The 25,070-nt window shown below is 34.9% G+C and overlaps 1 protein-coding gene across 17 annotated transcripts in view; it reads left to right on the top strand.

The window, feature by feature from the left end:
* CLOCK (clock circadian regulator) overlaps positions 1 to 25,070 on the top strand; it is a 141,186-nt gene that overhangs the window by 75,418 nt on the left and 40,698 nt on the right. For 16 of the 17 annotated variants that reach the window (XM_072775107.1, XM_072775106.1, XM_072775103.1 and 13 more), the window contains 5 exons: positions 1,163 to 1,254; positions 14,613 to 14,702; positions 20,545 to 20,665; positions 23,858 to 23,971; positions 24,102 to 24,220. In XM_072775107.1, coding sequence (XP_072631208.1) covers positions 1,163 to 1,254; positions 14,613 to 14,702; positions 20,545 to 20,665; positions 23,858 to 23,971; positions 24,102 to 24,220 — 536 coding nt within the window. The remainder of the gene's footprint in view (positions 1 to 1,162; positions 1,255 to 14,612; positions 14,703 to 20,544; positions 20,666 to 23,857; positions 23,972 to 24,101; positions 24,221 to 25,070) is intronic. The other variant, XM_072775108.1, reaches the window with a different exon arrangement.

Below are 25,070 nucleotides of genomic sequence, written 5' to 3'. Positions count from 1 at the left end.
AAGGCAGACACTAAACCGCTGAGCCTCCCAGGCTGCCCAGGAATTCTATTATACTTATTATTAGTACTCTAAGCTTGTGTTTAACTGAACTTGATGGATTTGCTTGTGGATTCAAATCCTTTTTCTGGAAGTATACAATTGATGTGAATTTGAAAAGCATGACTATATTCCACAGAATTAGTAGCCAGACTTCTTAGTTACTCTTCATATGGTAGTGCAGGCATTTCCAGTATGTCTGGTAATACAAAATCAGAACACCTTAGTTCCTACTTTTCACTGCAAAGTAGAATATATTTTGTAGTGTGAAATCTATGACATAGGTTTTTATTTTGCCTGGTTGTTTAATTTGTCTGCATTTAAAAACAAAAATACTTATTCCCTAAATATTTCAGGTTTCATTATTTATAAATAGCTTTCTCATAACTAAATCCATTAGAAAAATGTTGCAAGGTAAACCACTAATTTTGTTAAAATGTGTGCCCCCCAAACCAGGGATCTACAGATTTTTGACCAGTTTCCTACCACTAAGAAAACATTCAAGAAGGCACTAACCAAAAATCAGTCTGGGATTATTACTTTAAAGTTTTCGCCCCAAATCTTAATTTAGTCTTCTTGATGAATTCAGAATAGAACATCTCAAATTGGAAGGAACCTTTCTGCCTGGCAATAGGTAAACATAAAGTCGTCTTAGTTAAAAGCAGACTGACTGACTTCCTTGGCACCTTTCCTCTAGGCTCAGGTCCTTACGACTGCTCTAGTTAAGTTCCACCATTTGAATGTCAAGAGAAGGATGAGGAGAAAGAATTTCCTTCTAATGCTTGATTCTGATATGCTTGTTCTGATTCCTATGTGGTCATTATATCAAGCAGGAAGCAGTCTCAGGCCTTCAGGATTACAGGCTGTGAAAGCTCCCCAGAGAAAAACCAAAGACTGGTATTTCCAAGAGACCAAATCCAAGTAGATAACTTGCCGCATTAGCCCATGTATTTCATCATACTCATGCCTGGGCCTCCTGATACCTACCTAAACCAGTAAATGTTATTGCCTGTGGTTCTTATATTAGAGAGGGAGAAGAGAAGGCAACTTGCTGGACTTTTGTACTACCCTATACCCCTACCCTGTGTTTGGAGTATGCCACTAATGTGTCAAATAATCTTTACAGAAATCACTGCACAGTCAGATGCCAGTGAAATCCGACAGGACTGGAAACCTACATTCCTTAGTAATGAAGAATTTACACAATTAATGTTAGAGGTATGTCTAGATTTAATTTTTGAAAAGTTTTATTTTCCTCAAAAAATAAATCATTGAGGTGATGAATTTTAGTATACTAATATTGAAAAGCCTTAATTCATCGTAAATCAGTAAACTATGTCTTCAATTAAAATTAATCAATGTAAGTATAAGTAAATAGTACTATGTGTTAAGGTAGTATTAAATTTTCATATTTTTTTTATAGTACATGATTTTTGAGAGGCTTAATAAAAGTCAGAAACCTATAGCTATCAAGTTCTTTACCTGAGGCCACACTAACAACATTCAAATGACAAATAATGTATTTTATTCATCGCATGTTAAATATTACTTAGGAGGGGTGCCTGGCTGGCTCAGTAAAGCATGTGACTCTTGATCTCAGAGTCATGAGTTCAAGCCCCATGTTAGGTGTAAAGATTACTTAAAAATAAAATCTTTAAATATTATTATGAAATGTATACTACTGGACTAAGGATCTTTTTTAACAAATTGAAGTTCACCTAAATATAATATAAAATAACAAATGGAGTATTTTGAAAATATTGAAACATTGCAATATACATTGAAAGGCAACCCTTTTTAATTCAAGTAGAAATGTTTAAAAGGAAATAAGTAAATGTTCTGTAAAAAATTATTTTTGAAAACCATTCAGAACATATTTGCTTATAATTGAAAACCCTTAATACCTCATAAGTCAATTATAAAATCCACAAAAAGTTTTGAATCCTATCCATCAATTTTACTTTTCTACTTTTTAATCATTTTCTATATAGGAAACGATTTCTATATAGATGTCATCTTTGCACACAAAATACACAGAGTTCAGTATCAAATTTCCATGGAAACTTAAGATAGGAAAGGTGGTATACTTTGGCAATAACCGTTAAGGACAAGAAAAATAAGCAAACTAGACATAGAGTTGAGGAAAGCAATCAAGGTAGGGATGTAGAGCTTGTCAAATAATTTACATCTCTTACCCTGTTTGTTTTTATATATATATTATATATATATAATTTTAGGATTTTATTTATTTATTTATTTATTTATTTATTTATTTATCTATCTATCTATCTATCTATTTTTTTAAAGATTTATTAATTTATTCATTCAGAGAGAGCGAGAGAGAGGCTGAGACCCACACAGGCAGAGGGAGAAGCAGGCTCCATGCAGGAAGCCCAATGTGGGACTCGATCCCGGTTCTCCAGGATCACACCCCGGGCTGCAGGCGGCGCTAAACCGCTGCGCCACCAGGGCTACCAAGATTTTATTTATTTATAAGAGACACAATGAGGGGCAGAGACATAAGTAGAGAGAGAAGCAGGCTCCAAATAGGGAGTTCAATGTGGGACTCGATCCTGGACCTCAAGGATCATGCCTTGGGCTGAAAGGAGTCACTCAACTGCTGAGCCACCCGGGATCCCTTGTTTAGATATATTATTTTAGATCTTAAGCATTTATCTGTCATGTATGTATGTGTAATGACCATATTCACTAAAGTATGAAGCAACATCAAGTATCTTGCAAATTAATGTTATTTTTCTGTTTATACTTTAGATGGAACAGTTAATTACCAGATTAATTAATATATATTCAGCAGAAATGTTACTATCTGAAAATTTGTTGGACTGTATATATACTTGTAGCTGTGCTTAACGTCTGAAAATAACTGAGCACTTTTCACATATTAACTCAGTGAATATTCACAATAATCTAAATAGTCTGTTAGTATTCTTTCTTACTTTCCTCATTTGGAAATTGATGAACAAAGGGATAATGTTACCCAAAGTAACAAGAGTTAGTAAGTAGCTCAGTAGCGCAGTAAGTAGCTCAGCTAGGATTCACTGCAGCCTCTGATCTTCATGGCCTGAGCCTCTGTGCACACTGAAACTTCTTTTCAGTGAAAGCTAGCCAAAGAACAGACCTTTTAGCTTAAAAACCAGCAATTAGCTCTTTAAATTAGTGGACACTTAATTTATAAACCAAATAATAGTTTCTAATATTAAGATTTTTTTCCTCTAAAAGGTAAGTGTTCTGCTATAACAAAAATATTTTATTACTTCTAAAGTTCATAAAAAAGTGGTCTGTAATAGCCTTCTGATCATTTACTCATCACTAAACTCATTAACATTGCCCAAAATTACTGTGTTAGATATAAGTAACATGCTTATGAAGAGTACATGCACACAAAATAATGTTTACTTTTTATTTTTTTAAAGATTTTATTTATTTATTCATGACAGACACACAGAGAGAGAGAGGGAGGCAGAAACACAGGCAGAGGGAGAAGCAGGCTCCATGCAGGGAGCCTGACATGGGACTCTATTCCCGGTCTCCAGGATCACACCCCAAGCTGAAGGTGGCGCTAAACCGCTGCGCCACTGGGGCTGCCCTAAACTAATGTTTAAACAGAGAAAGGAAATAGCTCATTTAATTGCTTCTTAATTTTTATTTTATAAACTCAATGCAGTGATTTAATAAGATCTTCTCTGTTAATCATAAAATACCCATTCTTCTTTATTGGTATGAAAAATTTCTTATAAATTCATAAATTTATATATAATATCTTCATTTATTTCTTAATACCTTAAGATAAATTCATTAATAGGCTAAACAGTGAGGCACTGTCTCTAAATTTTCTTTACACTGGTCAGGTTTTTTTTATTTGCCAAGACACATGTAGTACCTATGTAGATAACTACCAAAAATAAATAAATCTAGAGATTATAACATTGTAATATGCAACCGAGAAAACTTCAACATATTAAAAATTTTGAAAATATAAATTGTCTTGTTATACTCACAGCTTTTTAGATTACATTCCTAAAAAGTGTTACATTTGTTTATTAATGTGTTAGACATTTTTGCTTTTTAGTATTAACTATATATTCTGCATATTAACTGTATACTATATATCTACTATTCATTAACTGCTGTATATGTAGCATATATATATCCCAACAATTACTATGCCAAGATATGTACGAGATACTAGGAGAAGATGTATAAATGTGTACATATATTACAACCATGGTCCAACTAACCTACTTGTGTTACAGTTGGCTATTTGTGTTGATCAGATTATAGATCAGCAGTCTGGATATCATTTTCAGCAGAATTTTAAATATAGGCATTATCTTGGAATATTAGAATTGCTAGTAGAAGGGATTAAATCATTCAGCTCATTTTATTTATGAGGCCCAGAGAAGTTGTAATTTGTCCAAGGTCAGGTAGCTAATTAATGAAAGAACTGGGAAACATAACTTATGTGTTGGCTGTTTCTCATCTATTCTCCATTGCTACCTGTCCCTCTCCCTTTTATCTTTGTTGCCTGTGGAATATTCCTTTTTATTCTTGGGAGGGAGGAAGTTGGTTTGAGGGTAGTCAAGGAATTCAGGACAATTTAGTTTGATCAGATCTTTCTACAAAGTCCTATCTATATGAAGTAATCTCCGTGTATGAAGCTCATTCCCCTTAGCAGCTGGCCATTCTCTCCAGTAATTTACAAGGGAAGGGCTAGTGCCCTGTCAGCCTCATCTTAGATACAGATGCACAAGGAAGTACTGTCCTCTTCCCTAGAACTTCCATTCCAGTCTTCCCCAGATCAAACATTGAATAAATAATAAGGATTTACACAGTTCTTTTATTGCGGGCCAAGTAGATGTCAAATAGGAAGGCAAGGAGGTTTTTTTTTTTTTAAGTTTTCATTTTAATTCCAGTTAACATATAGTGTTATATTAGTCACAGGTGTACAATATAGTCACAGGTGTACAATATAGTGATTCAGCAATTCTGTACATTACCTGGTGCTCATTAAAAGTGCACTCCTTAATCTTTGTCACCTGTTTAACCCATCCCCTTACCCACTTCTCCTCTGGTAACCATCAGTTTTCGACAGTTAAGACTCTGTTTCTTGGTTTGTCTCTCTTTTTTCCCTTTGCTCATTTGTTTTGTTTCTTAAATTCCACATATCAGTGAAGTCATTTGGTATTTATCTTTCTCTGACTGACTTATTTCACTTAGCATTATACTCTCTAGCTTTATCCATGTTGTTGCAAAAGGCAAAAATTCATTTTTTATGGCTGAATATTTCATGATATATATGTGTATGCCTATGTATATGCCTATGTATATGCCTGTGTATATGCATATATATATATTTCCTCATGTATACACACACACACATACCACACCATACCCATTGATCAGTCGATGGACAGTTGGCCTACTTCCCTATCTTGGCTGTTGTAAATAATGCTGCTATAAACATCAGGACACACATAGCCCTTTGAATTAGTGTTTTTGAATTTTGTGGATAGATACCCAGTAGTGTGATTGCTGGATCATGGGGTAGTTCTATTTTTAACTTTCTGAGGAACTCTCATACTGTTTTCCACAGTGCATTCCCACCAACAGTGCAGGAAGTTTCTTTTTTTCTCCACATCCTCACCATCACCAGTTGTTTCTTGTGTTGTTGGTTTTAGCCGTTCTGACAGGTGTGAGGTGATAGCTCATTCTAGTATTGATTTGCATTTTCCTGATGGTAAGTGATGATGAGCATCTTTTCATGTGACTATTGGTCATCTGTATGTCTTTGGAGAAATGTCTGTTCTTGTCTTCTGCCCATTGTTTAATTGGATTATTTGGTTTTATAAGTTTTTTATGTATTTTGGGTGCTAACCCTTTATCAGATACATCATTGTAAATATCTTCTCTCATTCCATCGGTTTCCTTTTAATAGTTTTGTTGATTATTTTTGCTTTTGTTTCTCTTGCCTCAGGGGACGTATCTAGAAAAAATTGCTATGGCTGATGTCAGAGAAGTTAAATACCTATGCTCTCTTCTAAGATTTTTAGAAGGTCTCATATTTAATCTTTAATCTATTTCTAATTTATTTTTGTATATGGTATAACATACTGGTCCAGTTTTTCCAACAGCATCTGTTGAAGAGACTGTTTCCCATTGGATATTCTTTCTGGCTTTGACGAAAATTGACAGTATAATTTTGGTTTATTTTAGGGTTTTCTGTTCTGTTAATCTGTATGTCTGTTTTTGTGCCATTACCATACTGTTTTGATTACTACAGGTTTGTAATGTAACTTGAAGTCCAGAATTGTGATGCCTCCAGCTTTGCTTTTCTTTTTCAGGATTACTTTGGTTATACAAGGTCTTTTGTTCCATACAAACTTTAGGATTGATTGTTCTAGTTCTGTAAAAAAAATGCTATTGGTATTTTGATAGGGATTGCATTAAATGTGTAGACTGCTTTGGGTAGTATGGACATTTTAAACAATATTTACTCTTCTAATCCATGATTATGGCATGTCTTTCCATTTCTTTGTGTCATTTTCCATTTCTTTTATAAATGTCTTCATAGTTTTCAGAGCATAGGTCTTTCATCTCTTGGTTAGCTTTATTCCTAGGTATCTTACTATTTTTGGTGCAATTTTAAACGAGATTGTTTTCTTAATTTCTCATTCTGCTGATTCATTATTGATATCTAGAAATGCAACAGATTTCTGTAGATTGATTCTGTATCTTGTGACTTTACTGAACTTGTGTATCAGGTCTAGCAAAATGTTGGTGGAGCCTTTGGGTTTTCTGTCTACAGTATCATGTCCTATGCAAATATTGAAAGCTTTACTTCTTCCTTACAGATTTGAATGCATTATATTTCTTTTTGTTGTCTGATTGCTGTGGCTAGGACTTCCAGTACTATGTTGAATAAAAGTGGTGAAAGTAAGTAGCCTTGTGTTGTTCCTGACCTTAGGGGAAAAACTGTTTTTCCTCATTAAGGATAAGTCTTTTGGGTTTTCTATATAAAGTATCATGTCAACTGAAAATAGTCAAAGTTTAACCTCTTCTTTGCCAAATTGAATGCCTTTTATTTCTTTTTCTTGGCTCATTGCTATGGCTAGGACTTCCAGTACTATGCTGAATAAAAGTGGTGAGAGTGGAGAGTCTTGTTCCTGATCTTAGGGGAAAAGCTCTTAGTTTTTCACCATTAAGTATGATGTTAGCTGTGTGTTTTTCATATAAGGTCTTTATTAGGTTAAGATATATTACTTCTAAACCCACTTTATTGAGATTTCATAAATGGATGTTGTACTTTGTCAAATGCTTTTTCTGCATCTATTGAGATGATCATATGGGTTTTATCCTTTGTCTTATTGACTCGTGTCACACTGATTTGTGAATACTGAACCACCCTTGCACCCTAGAAATAAATCCCACTTGATTGTGATGAATGCTTTTTAAAATGTATTGTTGGATTTGGTTTGCTAATATTTTGTTGAAGATTTTTGCATCTATGTTCATCAGAGATAGTCTTCTGTAGTTCTTTTTTTTTTTTTTTTTGTAGTTTTTTAGTTGGTTTTCATATCAGGGTAAATGCTGGCTTCACAGAATGAATTTGGAAGGTTTCCTTCCTCTTCTATTTTTTGGGATAGTTTGACAAGAATAGGTATTAACCCTTCTTTAAATATTTGGTAGAATTTGCCTATGAAGCCATCTAGGTCTGTGCTTCTGTTTGTTGGGAGTTTTTTGATTACTGATTTTATTTCTTTGCTGGTTTTTGGTCTGTTCAAATTTTCTATTTTCCTGTTTCAGTTTTGGTAGGTTATGTGTTTCAGGAATTTATCCATTTCTTCTGTGTTGTCCAATTTGTTGGCATATAGTTTTTTTATGATCTGTCGCAATTGTATTTCTGTAGTATTTGTTATTTCTCTTCTCTAATTTGTGATTTTATTTATTTGGGTGCTTCTCTTTTTTCTTAATAAGTTGGCTGGAGGTTTATCAGTTTTACTGTTTTCAAAGAACCAGCACTGATTTCATTGATCTGCACTTTTGTTTTTTTTAGTTTCTGTATCATTTATTTCTCTTCTTATCTTTATTATTTCCTTCTTTCTCCTGGTTTTCAGTTTTGTTTATTCTTTTTCTAGCTCCTTTAGGTGTAAGTTTACTTTGTTTATGAGATTTTTCTTCTTGAGGTAGGCCTATATTGCTATAAAACTTCCCTCTTAGAACTGCTTTTGCCATGTCCTGAAGGATTTCATTTTCATTGTTTTCATGTCTTTTTAAATTTCTCTTATTTCCTAATTGACCCATTCATTGTTTAGTAGCATGATATTTAACCTCTATGTGTTTGTGGTCTTTCCAGAATTTTTTCTTGTGGTTGACTTCTAGTTTCATAGAGTTGTGGTCAAAAAAAAAAAAAAAGAATGCATGGCATGACTTCAGTCTTTTTTAATTTGTTGAGTATTGTTTTTGACTTAATATGTGATCTGTTCTGGAAAATGTTCTGTGTGCATATAAAAAGAATGTATTCTGCTGTTTTAGGATGGAATGTTCCAAATATGTCTATAAAATCCATCTCACCCAGTGCTCATTCATAGCCATCGTTTCCTTGTTGATATTTTGTTTAAATGATCTGTGTATCAATGTAAGTGGGGTGTTAAAGTCCCCTACTATTATTGTATTATTATCGATTAGTTCCTTTATATTTGTTTTTTTTTTTAAAGTAGGCTCCATGCCCAGCGTGGAGCCCAACGTGGTGCTTCAACTCATGACCCTGAGATCGAGACCTGAGCTGAAATCAAGTTGGACACTTAACCTCCTGAGTCACCCAGGCGCCCCTTTATGTTTGTTACTGTTTTATGTATTTGAGTGCATAAATATTCACAATTGTTACATCTTTTTGTTGGATTGTCCCCTTTTTTATTATATAGTGTCTTTCTTTGCCTGTTGTTCCAGGAAAATAAATGTTCTTGTTTAAAAAAATAAAGATTTTATTTTTAAGTATTCTCTACATCCAGCATGGGGCTCAAACTCACAACTCCAAGATCAAGAGTCACATGCTCCACTGACTGAGCCAGCCAAGTGGTCCAGTCTTTGTTTTGAAGTCTAATTTGTCTTATAATAGTATTGCTCTTCTGGCTTTCTATTCTTTTTTTTTTTTTTTTTTTTCCAAATTTTTATTTAAATTCCTGCTAGTTAACATATAGTTAGTTTCAATTTTAGATTTTAGTAACTCATAACCTACATACAACACCCAGTAGTCATGACAGTGAGTGCCGTCCTTAATGCCCGTTATGTGTTTAGTACCTTCCCCTCCAATAACTGTCAGTTTGTTCTTTATAGTTAAGAGTCTTTTTCTTGGTTTGCCTCTTTCTTGACATCCATTTGCTTGATAAGTATTTCTCCATCCCCTCACTTTAAATCTACAGGTGTCTTCAGGTCTAAAATCTTCTGATTGGATCCTTTAGTCCATTAACTTTCAAAGTAATTATCAATAGATATGTATTCGTTGCCATTTTATTACCTGTTTAGTGATTGTTTCTGAAGATTTTCTCCGATTCTTTCTCTCTGATAGTTTGCTGGTTTTCTCTAGTGATATATTTGGTTGTATTTCTCTTTATTCTATGCATATTTATTAGTGGCTTTTGATCTGTGGTTGTCATTAGGTTTGTATATAACATCTGCATATAGCAATTTATATTAAGTTGATGGTTGTTTAAGTTTGAACCAATTCTTTATACCTCTCCTCCCCATGTTCTAGGTATATGGTGTCATATTTTTACATCCTTTTATTGTGTGAGTTCCTTGACTGATATTTTATAGAAATACTCATTTTTACTGAGTTTCCCACCTTCACACTTGTCACTTTTGGTCTTTCTTTTCCACTCAGTTTTCCCTTTAATATTTCTTGCAAGGCTGGTTTACTGGTCATGAACTCCTTTAGTTTTTATTTGTCTGGGAAAACTTTTTTTCCCCCCTGGGAAACTCTTTATCTCTTCTTCTGTTCTGTTCTCTAGCCATGTTGAATAGAGTATTCTTGGCTGCAGATTTTTCCCATTCATTACTTTGAATATATCATGCCCACTCCCTTCTGGCTTGGAAAGTTTCTGTTGAAAAATACTCTGCTGGCTTTAGGGGGCTTCCTTTGAATGTAAAAAAAAAAAAAAAACAACAACAACAAAAAACTTTTATCTTGCTTCTTTAAAATTTTTTTCTTTATCACTATATTTTGCCATTTTAATTACAGTATGCCTTGGTGTGGATCTGCTTTTGTTGATTTTGTTGAGGATTCTCTGTGCCTCTTGGATCTGGATATCTGTTTTCTTCCCTAGATTTGGGAAATTTTCAGCTATTATCTCTTCAAATAAATTTTCTGCCCCCTTTCTCTCTCCTCTTCTGGGACTCCTATAATACAAATGTTTCTGTGTTTGATGGAGTCACTGAATTCCATAAGTCTATTTTCATTTTGTGTAATTCTTTTTTCTCTCTTTTGTTCAGCTTGATTACTTTCCATTACTCTGTATTCTAGGTCCTTCGTTTATTCCTCTGCTTCTGCAGTCCTGCTGTTCATTGCACCAAGTGTATTTCTCGCTTCATTTATTGAGTTCTTTATCTCTGCTCTATTATTTCTTATCTCTGTGTTGAGGGTCTCGCTGATGTCTTCCACTCTTTTCTAAAGTCTGGTGAATATATTTAGGATCATAACTTTAAATTTTCTATCAGTCATGTTACTTATATCAGTTTTACTTAGATCTCTGGCTGTGGCCTTGTCCTTCTCTTTCATTTGGGAAAAATTCCTCTGCCTTCTTATTTTGTATAAATCTCTGCCTGCTTCTCTGTTTTAGGAAAGTCAGCTTTGTCTCCTGTTCTTGAGGGTAATGGCCTTAAGAAGAAGAGGTCTTGTTGTGCCCTGCTGGGTAGTAACACCTCTTCCCCAGAGGCTGGCCCTGCAAGGAGTATCTCCAGTGTGTGCTTTGTATGCTCTGCTGTTGTGTCCTGGCTGCTTTATCCTTCAGGCCAGTCGTCTGCAGAGATTTTCTTTACCTGTTGTGAAATGAAATCTGTTACTACCACCAGTGGAACTGAGGTCCTGCAAGACTCCTGGATAGGGAGATGTGGTGTGGACAAGAGTTTGGGCTGGTTTTCTGTGGGAGGGGGGCCATCACACTGGGACTGATACAGGCATGTCTGGGAAAAGCAGTTTTTCTGGAGCACAGGAAGGTGGGGTTTGGTGTAAGCAAGTTAGGTAGCGAGTGTTGGGCTGCACTGATTCCCACAGGTGGCTGTGTGCTTAGACTGAGGGGTGGGAGAAGAAGATGGTGCCTGCCAGTCCTATGTTCCTGGTGGGGTCTTTCTGTGAATGCTGTCTGGGACACACTCTGAAATGAACAAATAAGCTCCCCACTGTGTGTCCCAGGTGCTCATCAGGTCACTGTTTCCACACTATGTGTCCCCAAGCTGTTTGCCCTGCCTTTTTCCCCAATGTCCTAGGACTCTCCCTGAGCCAAACCTGCTAATCAGGTGTTAAGCCCTGCTGGTTGCCAGAACTCATGAAATTTGGCCCCTCTCACTTTCTAAGCCAGTTGCTATGGGGATTTATTTTTCCCATGCATTCACCTATGTGCTGGTCTGTCTTTTGCCAGTCTCTGCTACTGGGGCTCTCTCCCTACTGCAGCAGCCCATCTTTTTCACTGCCCTTCAGCACTTCCTACCTTCTTCATTATGGTGTCTTCTCTACGTTTAGTTATGGAGTTTGCTGTGCCAGTCTTTAGATGAATTTCTGGGGTACTTAGGATGATTTGATAGTTAACTAATTGTATTTGTGGGACAAGGTTGAGCCTAGGGTCCTCCTACTCTGTCATCATCTTTGAAGACAGTTTTAACTAATGAACTCTTTCTATTACATCATCTAGTACTGGGGAAAGGACTAAGTTTCACCAGTTCCCGTCTTGGGAGTAGGGTGTCCTTCCCTGCCTTACTTTCTGTTCTGTCTCTCTAATCTTCCTCCTTAAGGCCCTCTTCAAGACCCCTTTAGCTTTTGCTGTACTCATCCATTGTGCTCAGAAATTGCATCCCTCCACTCACAAGAAGTCTGGGCCCTGGGTCCTTCTTGTGTTAAAACTTTTGTGATATATTGGCTCAGGCTTTTCTCTGCCTAGGCTTTACCTGTGTTGAAGATGAAAGGGCAGGCTCTGATTCTAGCATTGGTCTTATTTCATTAAGAGTTCTGATTTCAGTTCATTCTCTTCACAGAAGAGAGCCGTATCAATTTCTAGCAAATATCCCAAGAGCAAATACAGATCACCATAGTAAATACTAATTTACTTTCAAAGATAGCACAAGCTAGCTTCACATGAAGCATGTTCTTAATACGTTTTGACTCCATTCATTATGAAATAATAATACTGGCATTATCGTAAGGAGTTTTTGTAAAAATAATTTCATTAATTTTTTTTTTAAGATTTATTTATTTACTTTAGAGAGAGAAAACCAGCACATGTGCATGGGGTGGGGGCAAGAGGAAGAGAGAGAACCTCACACAGACTCCCCACTGAGTGCAGAGCTTGATGTAGGGCTCAACCTCCTGTCCCAGAGATCATGACCTGAACTGACATCAAGACTGAGCTACCCAGGCACCCCTTGAAATTTCTTAAATTACCAGGTGTTTCTCTCTCTCTCTCTCTCTCTCTCTCACACACCCACACACACACACACGCGTGCACACACACACCCTTGGCCAAGAATGGGTTTTTCTGAGCCATTCTAGAAGATAAACATCTATCAAAATAAGTTCTTTCTGAAACCCAGATCTGTCCCCCAGTAGAAGGTAAGGGGAAGTGGAGGGTGCCTTTTTCCATAGAGTCAGCAATTCTTCAACAGTTACTTAGAAGTAGAGGGAGATTGCTCTAACTCCCAGGTCCATACATTTATACTATAGGTATTTTTTTTATAGGTATTTTTTTATCCACTGTGTCCCACACATCTGCTAGGTGCTTACAGATAACAGTATTGAAGAAGATATATATGGTTCTTATGAGCAATTGCTATCCTTTGAGAGAGCCCTATAATTACAAAGAAATTTGAATTTATCATGGTAACTTTTTTTTTAAGATTTTATTTATTCATGAGAGACAGGGGGAAAGAGGCAGAGACACAGGCAGAGGCAGAAGCAGATTCCCTGCTGGGAGCCTGATGTGGGACTCAATCCGGATCCCAGGATCACCCTGGGCCAAAGGCAGACTCTCAACCTCTGAGTCACCCACGTGTCCCATGGTAACTGTTTTGATAAGCAAAGAGGAACTCCTCTTACAGTATATCTTTTCTACTATATATCTTCAGTATTTTTCACTGGATCTTCCTCTCCTTGAGCCTGTATATATACTTCAGTTACTTTCCTTGATACTTGGTCCTCTCAGAATTTGTTCTTTCGCCTTTCTTCCCTCTAAAGTTCATAAAGGAGTAGTTTATAATGATCTGATTATCCACTTGTCTCTAAACTCCTTATAGTCTGATTCACCTTACTACCAACACAACTCTTGAAAGTCACCAAAATTCATTTCTCATTTTCTTAGTCCTTATCCTGTTGGATCTCATTTTACAGTGAACTATCCCTCTTCCTGCTCACTCACCTTGTCATTTCCTCTTCCTTGACGACAGTATCTTCTCTGTTCTCTGTCATTTTCTCTGGCACTTGTCCTTCCCCTCATCCTTGTGCATAGATAATTACCCCAAGGATTTGTCTTTGGCATGTTTCTGTCTTTTGCAGATTGCATTTCTTCAGCTGTGTCTGGGATTTTCAAGTGAAAATACTTTATAAAACATAAAGTACAGGATTGCTTTATTATTAAGTATTGTATCCCCTGTACCACCTTCTCTCCTGAACTCTAACTTCCCATTTCTCAATGCTTGCCCAAGTCCTTCTCTGTTCTTACTGCTACTAATGTCATTCAGATTTTCATTAACTTAAACTTATCTGATTCTTCCAAAAGCCGCTGAGATTTTCCTATCTTAATTGTTTCCTCTAAATCCAGGTACATACTGCTTCTAGACTACTTTTGAACAAAATCCTTATGTCTTTGACCTGGTATTCAAGGCCTTTCATGATCTGACCTTAGCCTACTTTTTCAGCTTAATTTCCCTTTTACTTTATCCCTAGTATATCTCCTTAAGCTTCAATCAAACATCTTTTTATTAACATATCCAAAAGGTGGTAATGTGTTCTTTTGTGTGTCAAAGATCTATCATTGATCATGTGTGCTTCAGATACTAGTATCTTCAGATAAGGCAATTTTCATATAATATACATATAATAATGGTAGAACATTAAGTATCTATGTTTTAGAAGCCAGTTCTCCCATATATGACCATAGTATGATGATTTTTTCCAGAAACATTTAAAAATGCGTAAAAATATGTAATAAGGTATTGTAAAGGGAAAAGCTAGCATTTGGCAGTACTCTGGAAAGTGCACATTAAGTCCTTTGTCTTTTAATTGGATTTTTTTTTTCTATCCTGTGAAATATTTTTTTTCTTTTCACTTAACTGACCATTATGTTTAATTTCAGGCTCTTGATGGTTTTTTTTTAGCAATCATGACAGATGGAAGCATAATATATGTGTCTGAGAGTATAACTTCATTACTTGAACATTTACCAGTAAGTATCTTGTGATGTCTTTCTTATTTAATGCCTGTTTTAAATGTTCTAAAGCACAAGGAAGAGGACCTCTAGAGCAGTGTTGAACAGTGGTTAGACTGGGGATGAGAGCTCTAACCATGCCACTATATTCTAACCTCTGCCCTCCTTATTCTAATGCTGTTTTCATCATTTTCCTTTTTGATCATCATGGCGTGTTTCCTTTTTAATCAGCCTGGTGACAGTGTTGCTAAACCACTGGAAATATCTTGAGAATAACTAATTTTCTAGAGATATTTATTCCCACTAGAGGAACTCAAATAATTTTCTCAAAAGAATAACTTAGAATAACACACTAAAAGTAAGAGTTACAGAATTTTTGTGCTCTGTGCTTGAATTGAGAATTTAATAATGGCCATATTCAATTTGTATTCAATATGACTGAAAGAGTACAGAGTTAGAAAAGAATCATTTTGTATAATTTTGATTAGGATGGTGAATACCTGAGTTATATTTTGATGTCTGCTATTTTATCAAGCATATATTTATTGAACATCTTCTCTGTGTCACACTCTATATTAGGTGCTGTGCTACAATTCTGTTTTTATTTGAAATGTAATTGTTTAAAAAAATAAAATGTAATTGTTTTTATCTAAGATAGAACTTGTAGTATAAATATTCTGAAATTACTTATAAATTACTCTTAAATTGCCCATCTCTTGAAGATTTCTAACAGTACAAAGTAAACTTCTGTAAAGGTCTCTTTCAAGAGATGAAGAGCAGTATCTCCCTCCCAGTGATTATTCTCTACCTCATAGGTTATCAAAAGAACAGACTCCATACTTTAAAAGACCAGATTCTCCAGCAGGGCTAGTTGAGATTGAAGTGTCTGGTCATTAATGTTTTCCCCATCAATGAAAACCCTCTTTGTCTTCACATTCTCTCTTGTTTTATTTTGTTGTTGTTTTTTTTAACTTTTAATTTTAGAACTGTTTTTAGATTTACAGAAAAATGAATATAGTACAGAGAATTCCCATATGCCTCATACCCAATTTCCTCTGTTACTCATATATTCTGGATATTTTTAGTTGTTTGTGTCAGCCAAAGCTTATAGACTGGCAGGTGAATTTTTGGGCAGAGGAGATTGTTGCTGATCCAGTAGACCCATTTCATTTCCTTCTTCTTTAATAGTAGCCTTTATTAAAACAGTGCTGTTCTCCAGTTACTGTGGATACTTTCCCTCATATCACTGACATTACTGTCACAAGTATCTTTTGAGAAAATGAAATACTTATTTAGGATTAAACATAATAAGAGAAAACAATATGTGCTTTCCTAGTTTTAGTTGTCATTAAATATTAACAAATAGTTTTAAATAATTTCTTTTTGTTTTAATATGCAACCTTTTTCTCTAAAATAGAATTTTTGTTGTTGCCTGAGAGGAAAGAAACATTAGCAAATCCCCAAGTTAGGCTTTACTGTTTATAATTTAATTCTGTTGAGAAATTAAAATTTGCCATCTTAGTGATCAATATGACTTAAAATTTTTAAATTCTAATTCTATGAAATTATAAAACTGATACTTTAGGTCCTACAAAAAATATTTTTCTTAACTTCATACTTATGAAATTAATTTAGGTACATTTTAACCTACTTATGGCTAATAATCAGAAGGAATTTTACTGGGTTTTTTTCCCCTCTTGGTCTGACATTCTGTGACAAAGTCATAGGATCATACAACCTTAGTGTCAGAAGGGATTTTAGACCTCCTTAGCCCAGTCTCCCTTTATGTTATCAGCAGACACGTACCCAGAGAAACTGGGCTTAATTATGTAAGAATTTAGTGAAAGTGCCAACACAAAAAGTCAGGTCTCTTTACTGGGAACTTAAAATTGGTAACACTTTACAAGTGAAGATTAATTTCCTCACACTAGTTTAAATATGTTCCTAAGAGAGAACATATTAAACTTGTAATCACATGTAATATCAGCGGGGATGATTAACCATGTTACAGAGTCCAGGAGTAAAAGTGCTGCTTTTAAGATACTTTTCCTGACCTTTTCTGCTGTCCTTAAGGTGTTAGTTTGGAAATATAAACACAAGTATTTTTTAATAAAATCAGTACAGACTTTGGTATAAACAGTATGCAAAAATACAATTTAGAATTTTTTTGAATAGTTATATAATGATTTTGAGAACTTTCTTGATAGGGCTAGAATTGTTGTTCCTTATACCTGTACCTAAGGAACACAGTTGTCGTATCCAACACACATTTGCCATTTTTTTAAAGAGGAGCTTTTAGTCCCTTGTAAGCAACTTGTGTTTATATTTCCAAACTAAAGCAATTATCTAACTGTTGGTTGTCTACTTGAAAGAAAAAGAAATTGGTAATAGTGAATAGTTTCTACTAAATGGTCACATTGACCTACTGTATTATAAAAGAACAGAAAGGCCTGTATGATCCAGTAATTCCACTCTTGGTTATTTACCCAAAGAAAACACAAACATTAATTCAGAAAGATATAGGTACCCCTGTGTTTATTGCAGCATTATTTATAATAGCCAAGCTATGGAAGCATCCCAAGTGTTCATCAATAGATAAATGGATAAAGAAAGTGTTAGATAGAGACACACACACACACACACACACACACATATATATATATATACTGGAATTCTACTCAGCCATAAAAAAAGAATGAAATCTTGCCATTTGCAAAAACATAAATGGATCTAGAGGGTATTATAGTAAGCGAAATAAATCAGATAAATACCAAATAGTTTCACTTATATGTGGAATCTGAAAAATAAAACAAATGAATTTTAAAAACTCAACAGACTGTTAAATACACAGAACAAACTAGTAACCTCCAAGGAGATGGATGAAGGGGAGGATGGATGAAATAGGAGAAGGAGATTAAGAGGCACAAACTTCTAGTTTAAGAAAAAGAAAAGAAATAGGTTGTTGATTTATGTCACATTATAATAAGTAGGTTTTATATTTCTTCATGAAAATGATTAAGGGAGATAGAAGGATCCATATAGCTACCATTTTATTTTCTTTCCTTTGAATTGTGTTTGGGAACTAAGTGGATGGTTTGCCAGCATCAAGTATGATCAGCTTCATTTAGAGATTTTAAATGTAGTGGTTCAAGGAAAAGTTTGACACATTAATTAGTTGCCTGCTGACTCTGACATTTCATATTATTAAGTATCAGAGGAAGCAAAATGGTGAGGAAGCATCACTTGTGACCGTACCACTGTATATTATTCATATTTTCTCTGTGAATATGAAACTTCCTATAAGTTTATAGATGGAAAAGCAGGGGTAATGTGGCTCCAATCATAATTTACTGAAATAGTAGAAAAAAATTGTAGATAAGAATAAATAATAGTAGAAAACTATAATCCTTTCCAAAATGATTATTTTCCAAAATGAAAGTTTCAGTTTTTCAAATTGGTGTCTTATTTTTCTGTTAATTTTTAATATTAGTATCAATGCTTGTATTACTGATATTTTATTTTGTCAATAAAAAGCAATTTTCTAGCTTTTGTCCTTAATCATGCTTGAATTTTTAGTTCATTATTACTAAGGTTTTTCAGACTTTCAGAAAAATCTCAAAATACAGATATATTTTTGATATGGTTATTCCAAAGCCTTTATCAAATAATTCCTTAAACCAAAATATTTTACTGTACTAATAACTGTTATATGCAGAGCATAGTGCTAATGTGCCTTAATTTGAAGGGCAGAAGATGAAGGTGTAAGAGATAAGGCCCCTCTTTTTTTTTTTTCAAGATTTTATTTATTTATTCATGACAGACACACAGAGAGAGGCAGAGACATAGGCAGAGGGAAAAGCAGGCTCCTCACAGGGAATCTGATGTGAGACTCGATCCCCAGACCCAGGATCATGCCCTGAGCTGAAGGCCGACATTCAACCACTGAGCCACCCAGGTGTCCCGAGATAAGGCCCTTTTTTTTTCACCTACGGGTTAGCAGGGCATAGACATTAAAATATAACAAATATTTTTATGGAAAATGAATGATATGGGTAATAAATCTAAAAGAATTCCATTATTTTTACTGTGGATTATGGTGTTAAGAATGATTTTTAAAAAAAATCAGTTTCAGAGGTAGAATTTAGTGATTCATCAGTTGCATTTAACACCCAATGCTCATTACAAGTACTCTACTTAATGCCCATCACCCAGTTACCCCATCCCCCACCTACCTCCCCTCCAGCAACTGTTTCCTAAAGTTCAGCATCTCTAATGGTTTGCCTTCTTTTCAATTTTCATCTTACTTTATTTTTCCTTCCCTTCCCCTATGTCCATCTGTTTTGTTTCTTAAATTCCACATATGAGTGAAATCGTATAGTATTTGCCTTTCTCTGACTTATTTCAATTAGCATAATACTCTCTAGTTCCATCTACATCATTGCAAATGGCAAGAAGAGAATGGTTTTTTGAAGGAAATAGTTTGAGCTGATCTTTGAGAGGGTACAAACCTGTTGAAAGATGGGGGAGGGATATTTACTTCATGGGGTGAATGTTGAGGGCTAGAGAAAAGACAAGAAAAAGAATATGAATGTATGGCTTGTATGGAGAGTAATAAAACAGCCCTTCCTTACCTCCCACTAATCCCCATGTTTGTTTCTTATTGTAGTTTGAGGGTTTTGTTTTGTTTTTTTTTTTTTTACTTTTGTTTTTAACAAAATCTTTATAGGGTTTAAAATAGAAACAGTGGAAGTGCTTTGGTTGAATGTAAGTGGATAGACCCTTAGCCCAACCTATACAAGTCCTTTCATTTCCCTTGCCCTTCACCCCTTCCTCCATAGTTCTTAAGATACCACTTCACTCTCCCCAGGATTCCATGAGGCAGTTTGAAAATGTAGAAAAACCAAGTAGAGTGGACTAGCTTTGATAGGAGGTGTGAAGTCACTGAAGTTTTGTCAGTGGTGTTTTTTTTTTATTATTATTATTTTTATATATTTATGTGAGAGAGAGGGAATGTGGGGGTGTGTGCATGAGTCAGGGGGAAAGGGCAAAGGGAGAGGGAGAAGCAAACTCCCTGCTGAGCAGGGAGCCTGATATAGGGCTGGATCCCAGGACCTTGGGATCATGACCTGAGCCGAAGGTAGACACTTAACCAACCGAGCTACCCAGGAGCCCTTTGTCAGTTTTTTAAGGTATAGGAACTATCTTAATCATTTTTGATTCCACAGCCATGGCACATCATTGTTGGTTACTAAATCATGGTTAAAGCCATATTTTTAGCAAGAATTGTAATGCTTAAAATACTACTTGCCTTTTTTGTTATCTAAAAGCAGGACTTTTGACAACAAGATACAGGATATATGACTGGAAAAAGTGAGGTAAAAAAGAAAGGACACATTAGACAGTTGAAATAACAAACACTAGAATCAAACCTCCTCTTTACTTAGGCAGTGGCTAGTGCTTTGGTACTTTGTATAGTGTACACCACCATAATTTAGGAGAGGTTTAGACATATTGTAAGGCTGTTTCTTATAGCCAAAGATTTTTTCTAATAAACCTTCTGAATCCTGTTATATATTAAATTTGGTGAAACTCATCTTTGGAAATAATGTATCAGATTTTCAAAGTCATATTGATCAAAGATCTGATGACACTAGTATCAGGCATGGAGGTCATGTTAACCTTCATTACACCTTCTATTGTTTTTTGAGTTGTGCTCTATAACATGGCATTGTCACTTTTTATGGATATTTGAAAGTTAGCCATATGCTCATGTGATATTTTAAGAATGATGATACACTTTTAAAATAAATACACCTTGAATCACTAAAATTATTTTATTTTTTAAAAATTTCTTTTTCAGTCTGATCTTGTGGATCAAAGCATATTTAATTTTATCCCAGAAGGGGAACATTCAGAAGTTTATAAAATGCTCTCTACTCATCTGCTGGAAAGTGATTCCTTAACCCCTGAATATTTAAAATGTAAGTAGTAGCTATCAAGCAAAAAGTTAAATGTATTTGTTTGCATTTTCCTTTACTTTTGTAAGTTTTAACACAGACATGTCTAACCAAATTAACACATAGCATTATTCCATATACCACATTAGATCCTTTTTAAGTGTGTGTGTATGTGTGTATATATATATATATATATATATATGTATATATGTATATATATAAAAAATAGAATTATGACTATATTAAAAATCTGAAATCTCTCTCCGGGCATATTGAAATCTCATCTTTTTTGTTACAGTAGTTTAAAAGTATACTTTACACAAAAATAGAACTTGGTAATAAATTTTAAAAAATCTTTTTGTATGTAATGAGAAAAAATTGAAATATTCTCATTTTCATCACTAATCAGTTGAACATCAAAACTGTGGAAAAAATAACTTCCCTGTTTCAGAATATTATTAAGTAAGGGAAATTGCTTTATTAACTAAACAGAATTAAGTTATCATTTATTGGATGTATTTAACGTGCCTGGAACTTGTGCTGTATCATAAAATTGCCAAGAATGTGAAAAATAGTTCTTACCTTTAAGAAGTACAAAATACTGTGGTATAATCAAACACCTCTTGTAGGTTCATTTGACTAATTTGATCAGAATATCTCATTTTCTTCACTAAATTACACCTTGTTTATCTGAAATTGTTATAAAACAGTTTAGTGTTTAATCACTATAGAGGCCAGCTATAGAGGCCAGTTATAGGTCTATAAATAGTGTTTGACTTCATGGATTGCATGGCATTGCTTGAAGTAAATATATAGAGCAAAGAGAGAAGAAAGCTGGAACTCTGGGACCTAGCAGTAGGTGGACAGAGGAGAAAAGGTCTACTTTAGAGACCTTCCTAAGGGCAGAATTGGCTAGAGAACTGAATGCAAGCAAGTCTTTGGCAGAAAGATAGTGCTTAGATTTCTGCTTCCAACAGTACTTTTTGATAGAGAAAAGCTTTAATTAAATGACTTCTTGATTCTCTAGTTAAACAGTTGATATACAAAAAAAAGTATTCATGCCAGAGGAGAAATGTGATACAAAATGGGAAATTGATTAGAAAATTCAGGATTCTGCAAACTGTTCGTTTGGGCCATAATGAAGGTGGGGTGGTACAAGTGGTATGATTTGTGTTCAGAGAAGGAAATAAAGCTTAATATTAATAGTTCATCCTAAGGAATTTGATTTTTACTCTTTATATAGCGAGGAGCCAGTGAAAGGGGATTTGTAAAAAAGTGGTCTGAAAATATATATCTCAGGTGGAAAATTTTGAAAGTACCAGACTGGAGGCTTAGAATAGCAAAAGAGGGAAGCCCGGATGGCTCAGCGGTTTAGCGCCACCTTCGGCCCAGGGCATAATCCTGGAGACCCGGGATCGAGTCCCATGTCAGGCTCCCCAAAGGGAACCTGCTTGTCCCTCTGCCTGTGTCTGTGCCTCTCTCTCTCTCATGAATAAATAAATAAAATCTTAAAAAAAAAAAAAAACAGCAATAGAAGTAAGAGTGGAAAGGAAAGCCTATATGAGTTTGAGTAAATAAACTCAAGAGAACTTGTTATTAGACACAGGTAACCACGTGGCTAGGGATCATCAGTGGGGAAGGTTTTAGGAAGAAAGTAGTTAGATTTTGAATCTGTTGAGTTTGATAATAAAACCATTCATGGTAATGACAGAAGGGTATGAATTAAATGCTGTGAGCAGAAATAGGCATTACTAGTCCTTGAATGCTAGAATGATGATGAAGGTAATATTAGTCTAAGAGTAGTAGGCAAGATTGAATTTGAGTAGCAAGGGTGTAGAAGCTTAAAGAATACATTCTGCAGTTACCTGGATGCAGAGTAATTTGTCTACTAAATTGGTGTTACTGGATATTGGAAAAAATGTCTAATGAGAGCTTCATTGGTAAAATAAATAGCAGGTCCTGGTGACAAATTAGTTTGGGGACATGGGATAGGTGGAGAAGAGACCAAATTGATAGGGTTTCTAACTGGGAAGATAACATACATAGGACAAAGGAGAACAGCTGGTTTAGAAGAAAGAGGAATAAATTAACTTCCAGATATTTTGAGTTTAAGCTACTTGGTGGGACAGTCAAGTAGAAATGTCCTAAAGCAATAGTGATACGAGACTTGGTCTTACATAAAATGTTAGAATTAGGAAGAGAGATTTAGGAGACAATAAATTTTACCAAAGCCAATAAGTTTATAAGAGATAGTGGAAGATAAAGATAAATAGAACTTTTGTGAATGCCCATAGTTTGAAAATAGATTGACAGAGGGTTTATAGATGCAATTATTGTAGGAAAGTAAGTTTCGTGTTACGGGGATGAAGACCTAATGAGTTTTAAAAGAGGTAGAAACAAGGAAAGATCATTGAAATCACCAATTTTAGAAACAATGAGGAAAGATCATTGAAGTTAACAATATAAATGTGGGTGATCTTCAGAAGAGCAATTTCTTCAGAGATGTAAGGACTTAAACCAAATTTCATGAGGAAAACTAGAGCACATGGAAACTAGAGCACATAATAAAAAGGAAGATCTATGATCTAAAAAGAATAGCATGAAAAACGCTTTGTTCAAGATGGAAAGACCTGGACAAATTTAAAAGTGAAAGTAAGGAGCCAAAGAAGAGAAGATAAGGATGCTAAAGGAATGAATGACAGTGGTGTCCTAGAGAAGGTAGAAAAGACTGTTCAAGGTAGAGAGAAGCATTAGTTTTGTAATGGGAAGCAAAACCTTTCTTTGATATGAGTGAGGAATGAGAAGGAAGGACAGATAAAAGTGGGGAAACAGTTGCTTATATCGGGAAATCTGTCTTCTCTATTAAGAACAAGGTTCCAGGGCAGCCCCGGTGGCGCAGCGGTTTAGCGCCGCCTGCAGCCCGGGTCATGATCTGGAGACCCTGGATCGAGTCCCACGTCAGGCTCTCTGCATGGAGCCTGCTTCTCCCTCTGCCTGTGTCTCTGCCTCTCTCTCTCTCTGCATCTCTATGAATAAAATTAAAAAAAAAAAAAAAAAAAGGTTCCATCATCTTCTAAAGATATTATACTTTTATGGACTAAATAAAATGTCATTGAAGACTTATGGTGGAGAAAAGAGTGATTATAAACTTACACAAATTTTATCATCTTATAATCATGATAAGTCACAAATATATCACATTTTTTCTCATTTCAGCAAAAAATCAATTAGAATTCTGTTGTCATATGCTTCGAGGAACAATAGACCCAAAGGAGCCATCTACCTATGAATATGTGAAATTTATAGGAAATTTTAAATCCTTAAACAGTGGTAAGTTAAAAATATAGTGAATTTTAACTTGGTATTTCTTTTAAGCTTTTAAAGATGCAGATGTTTTGAACATCAGTAAAAACTAGATTTTACTGGAGTAACTGATGATATCTATTTCTTATTGTTTTAGTATCCACTTCAGCACACAATGGTTTTGAAGGAACTATACAACGCACACACAGGCCATCTTACGATGATAGAGTTTGTTTTGTAGCTACTGTGAGATTAGCTACACCTCAGTTCATCAAGGTATGTTTCTGATTGTTTTCTGAAGAGGATTCCACTTCATAATATAAAAACTACCTTTGCTGTTTCCAAAATAAACTGAAATTTCTTACATTGAAGTGGTAGTGATCATGACTCCTTAAATATACATGGTCATGATAATTTTTTTCTTTTGTTTAATTTAAAATTAATGAACATACAGTGTATTATTAGTTTTGCAGGTAGAGTTTAGTGATTCATCATTTGAATATAACACCCAGGGTTCATTACATCAAGTGCCCTCCTTAATGCCCATCACCCAGTTACCCCATTCCCCCACTCACTTCACCTCCAGCAACCCTCAGTTTGTTTCCTAGAGTTAAGAATCTCTTATGGTTTATCTCCTTCTCTCATTTCATCTTTATTTTGGGTTATCAAGGCACTCATTAAATTGTAACTAATTTAAAAATATATCTCCTTGCAGTTAACCAGTGGTTATGTATCACCACCATCCTGCTTTTGTACAAAATTTCAGGGTACTTTTTGAATAGTTCACAATCCGCATTAAAGGGGAAAGGCCAAAAATCGAAGTAATTTTTAAGGATTGCTTTTGAAATTCTCTTTTGAAAAATGAAAGTGGCCTTTTACTGGATATAATTTACCTTTTCAGTTTTAAAATTCAGTTAAATTTATTTTATTTCCTGGGGCCCAAGAAGTAGATGATTAAATGAGTGGGAATATGAAAGAGTTCAACCCCTAGAAAGTGGCTTGAAATAAGCCACGCTAAGATTTTAAATTTAGGGAGATACTATATTCTAGGACAGAATGCTGAAATAGCAGTTAGAGAATCTTAATCTAGTCTTGCTCTGCTTGTTCTGTTCTTAGGATTTAATAG

This window comes from Canis lupus, chromosome 14, assembly GCF_048164855.1.
Source record: "Canis lupus baileyi chromosome 14, mCanLup2.hap1, whole genome shotgun sequence".
Lineage (NCBI taxonomy): Eukaryota > Metazoa > Chordata > Mammalia > Carnivora > Canidae > Canis > Canis lupus.
This window is presented reverse-complemented; position numbering and strand designations above follow the sequence as displayed.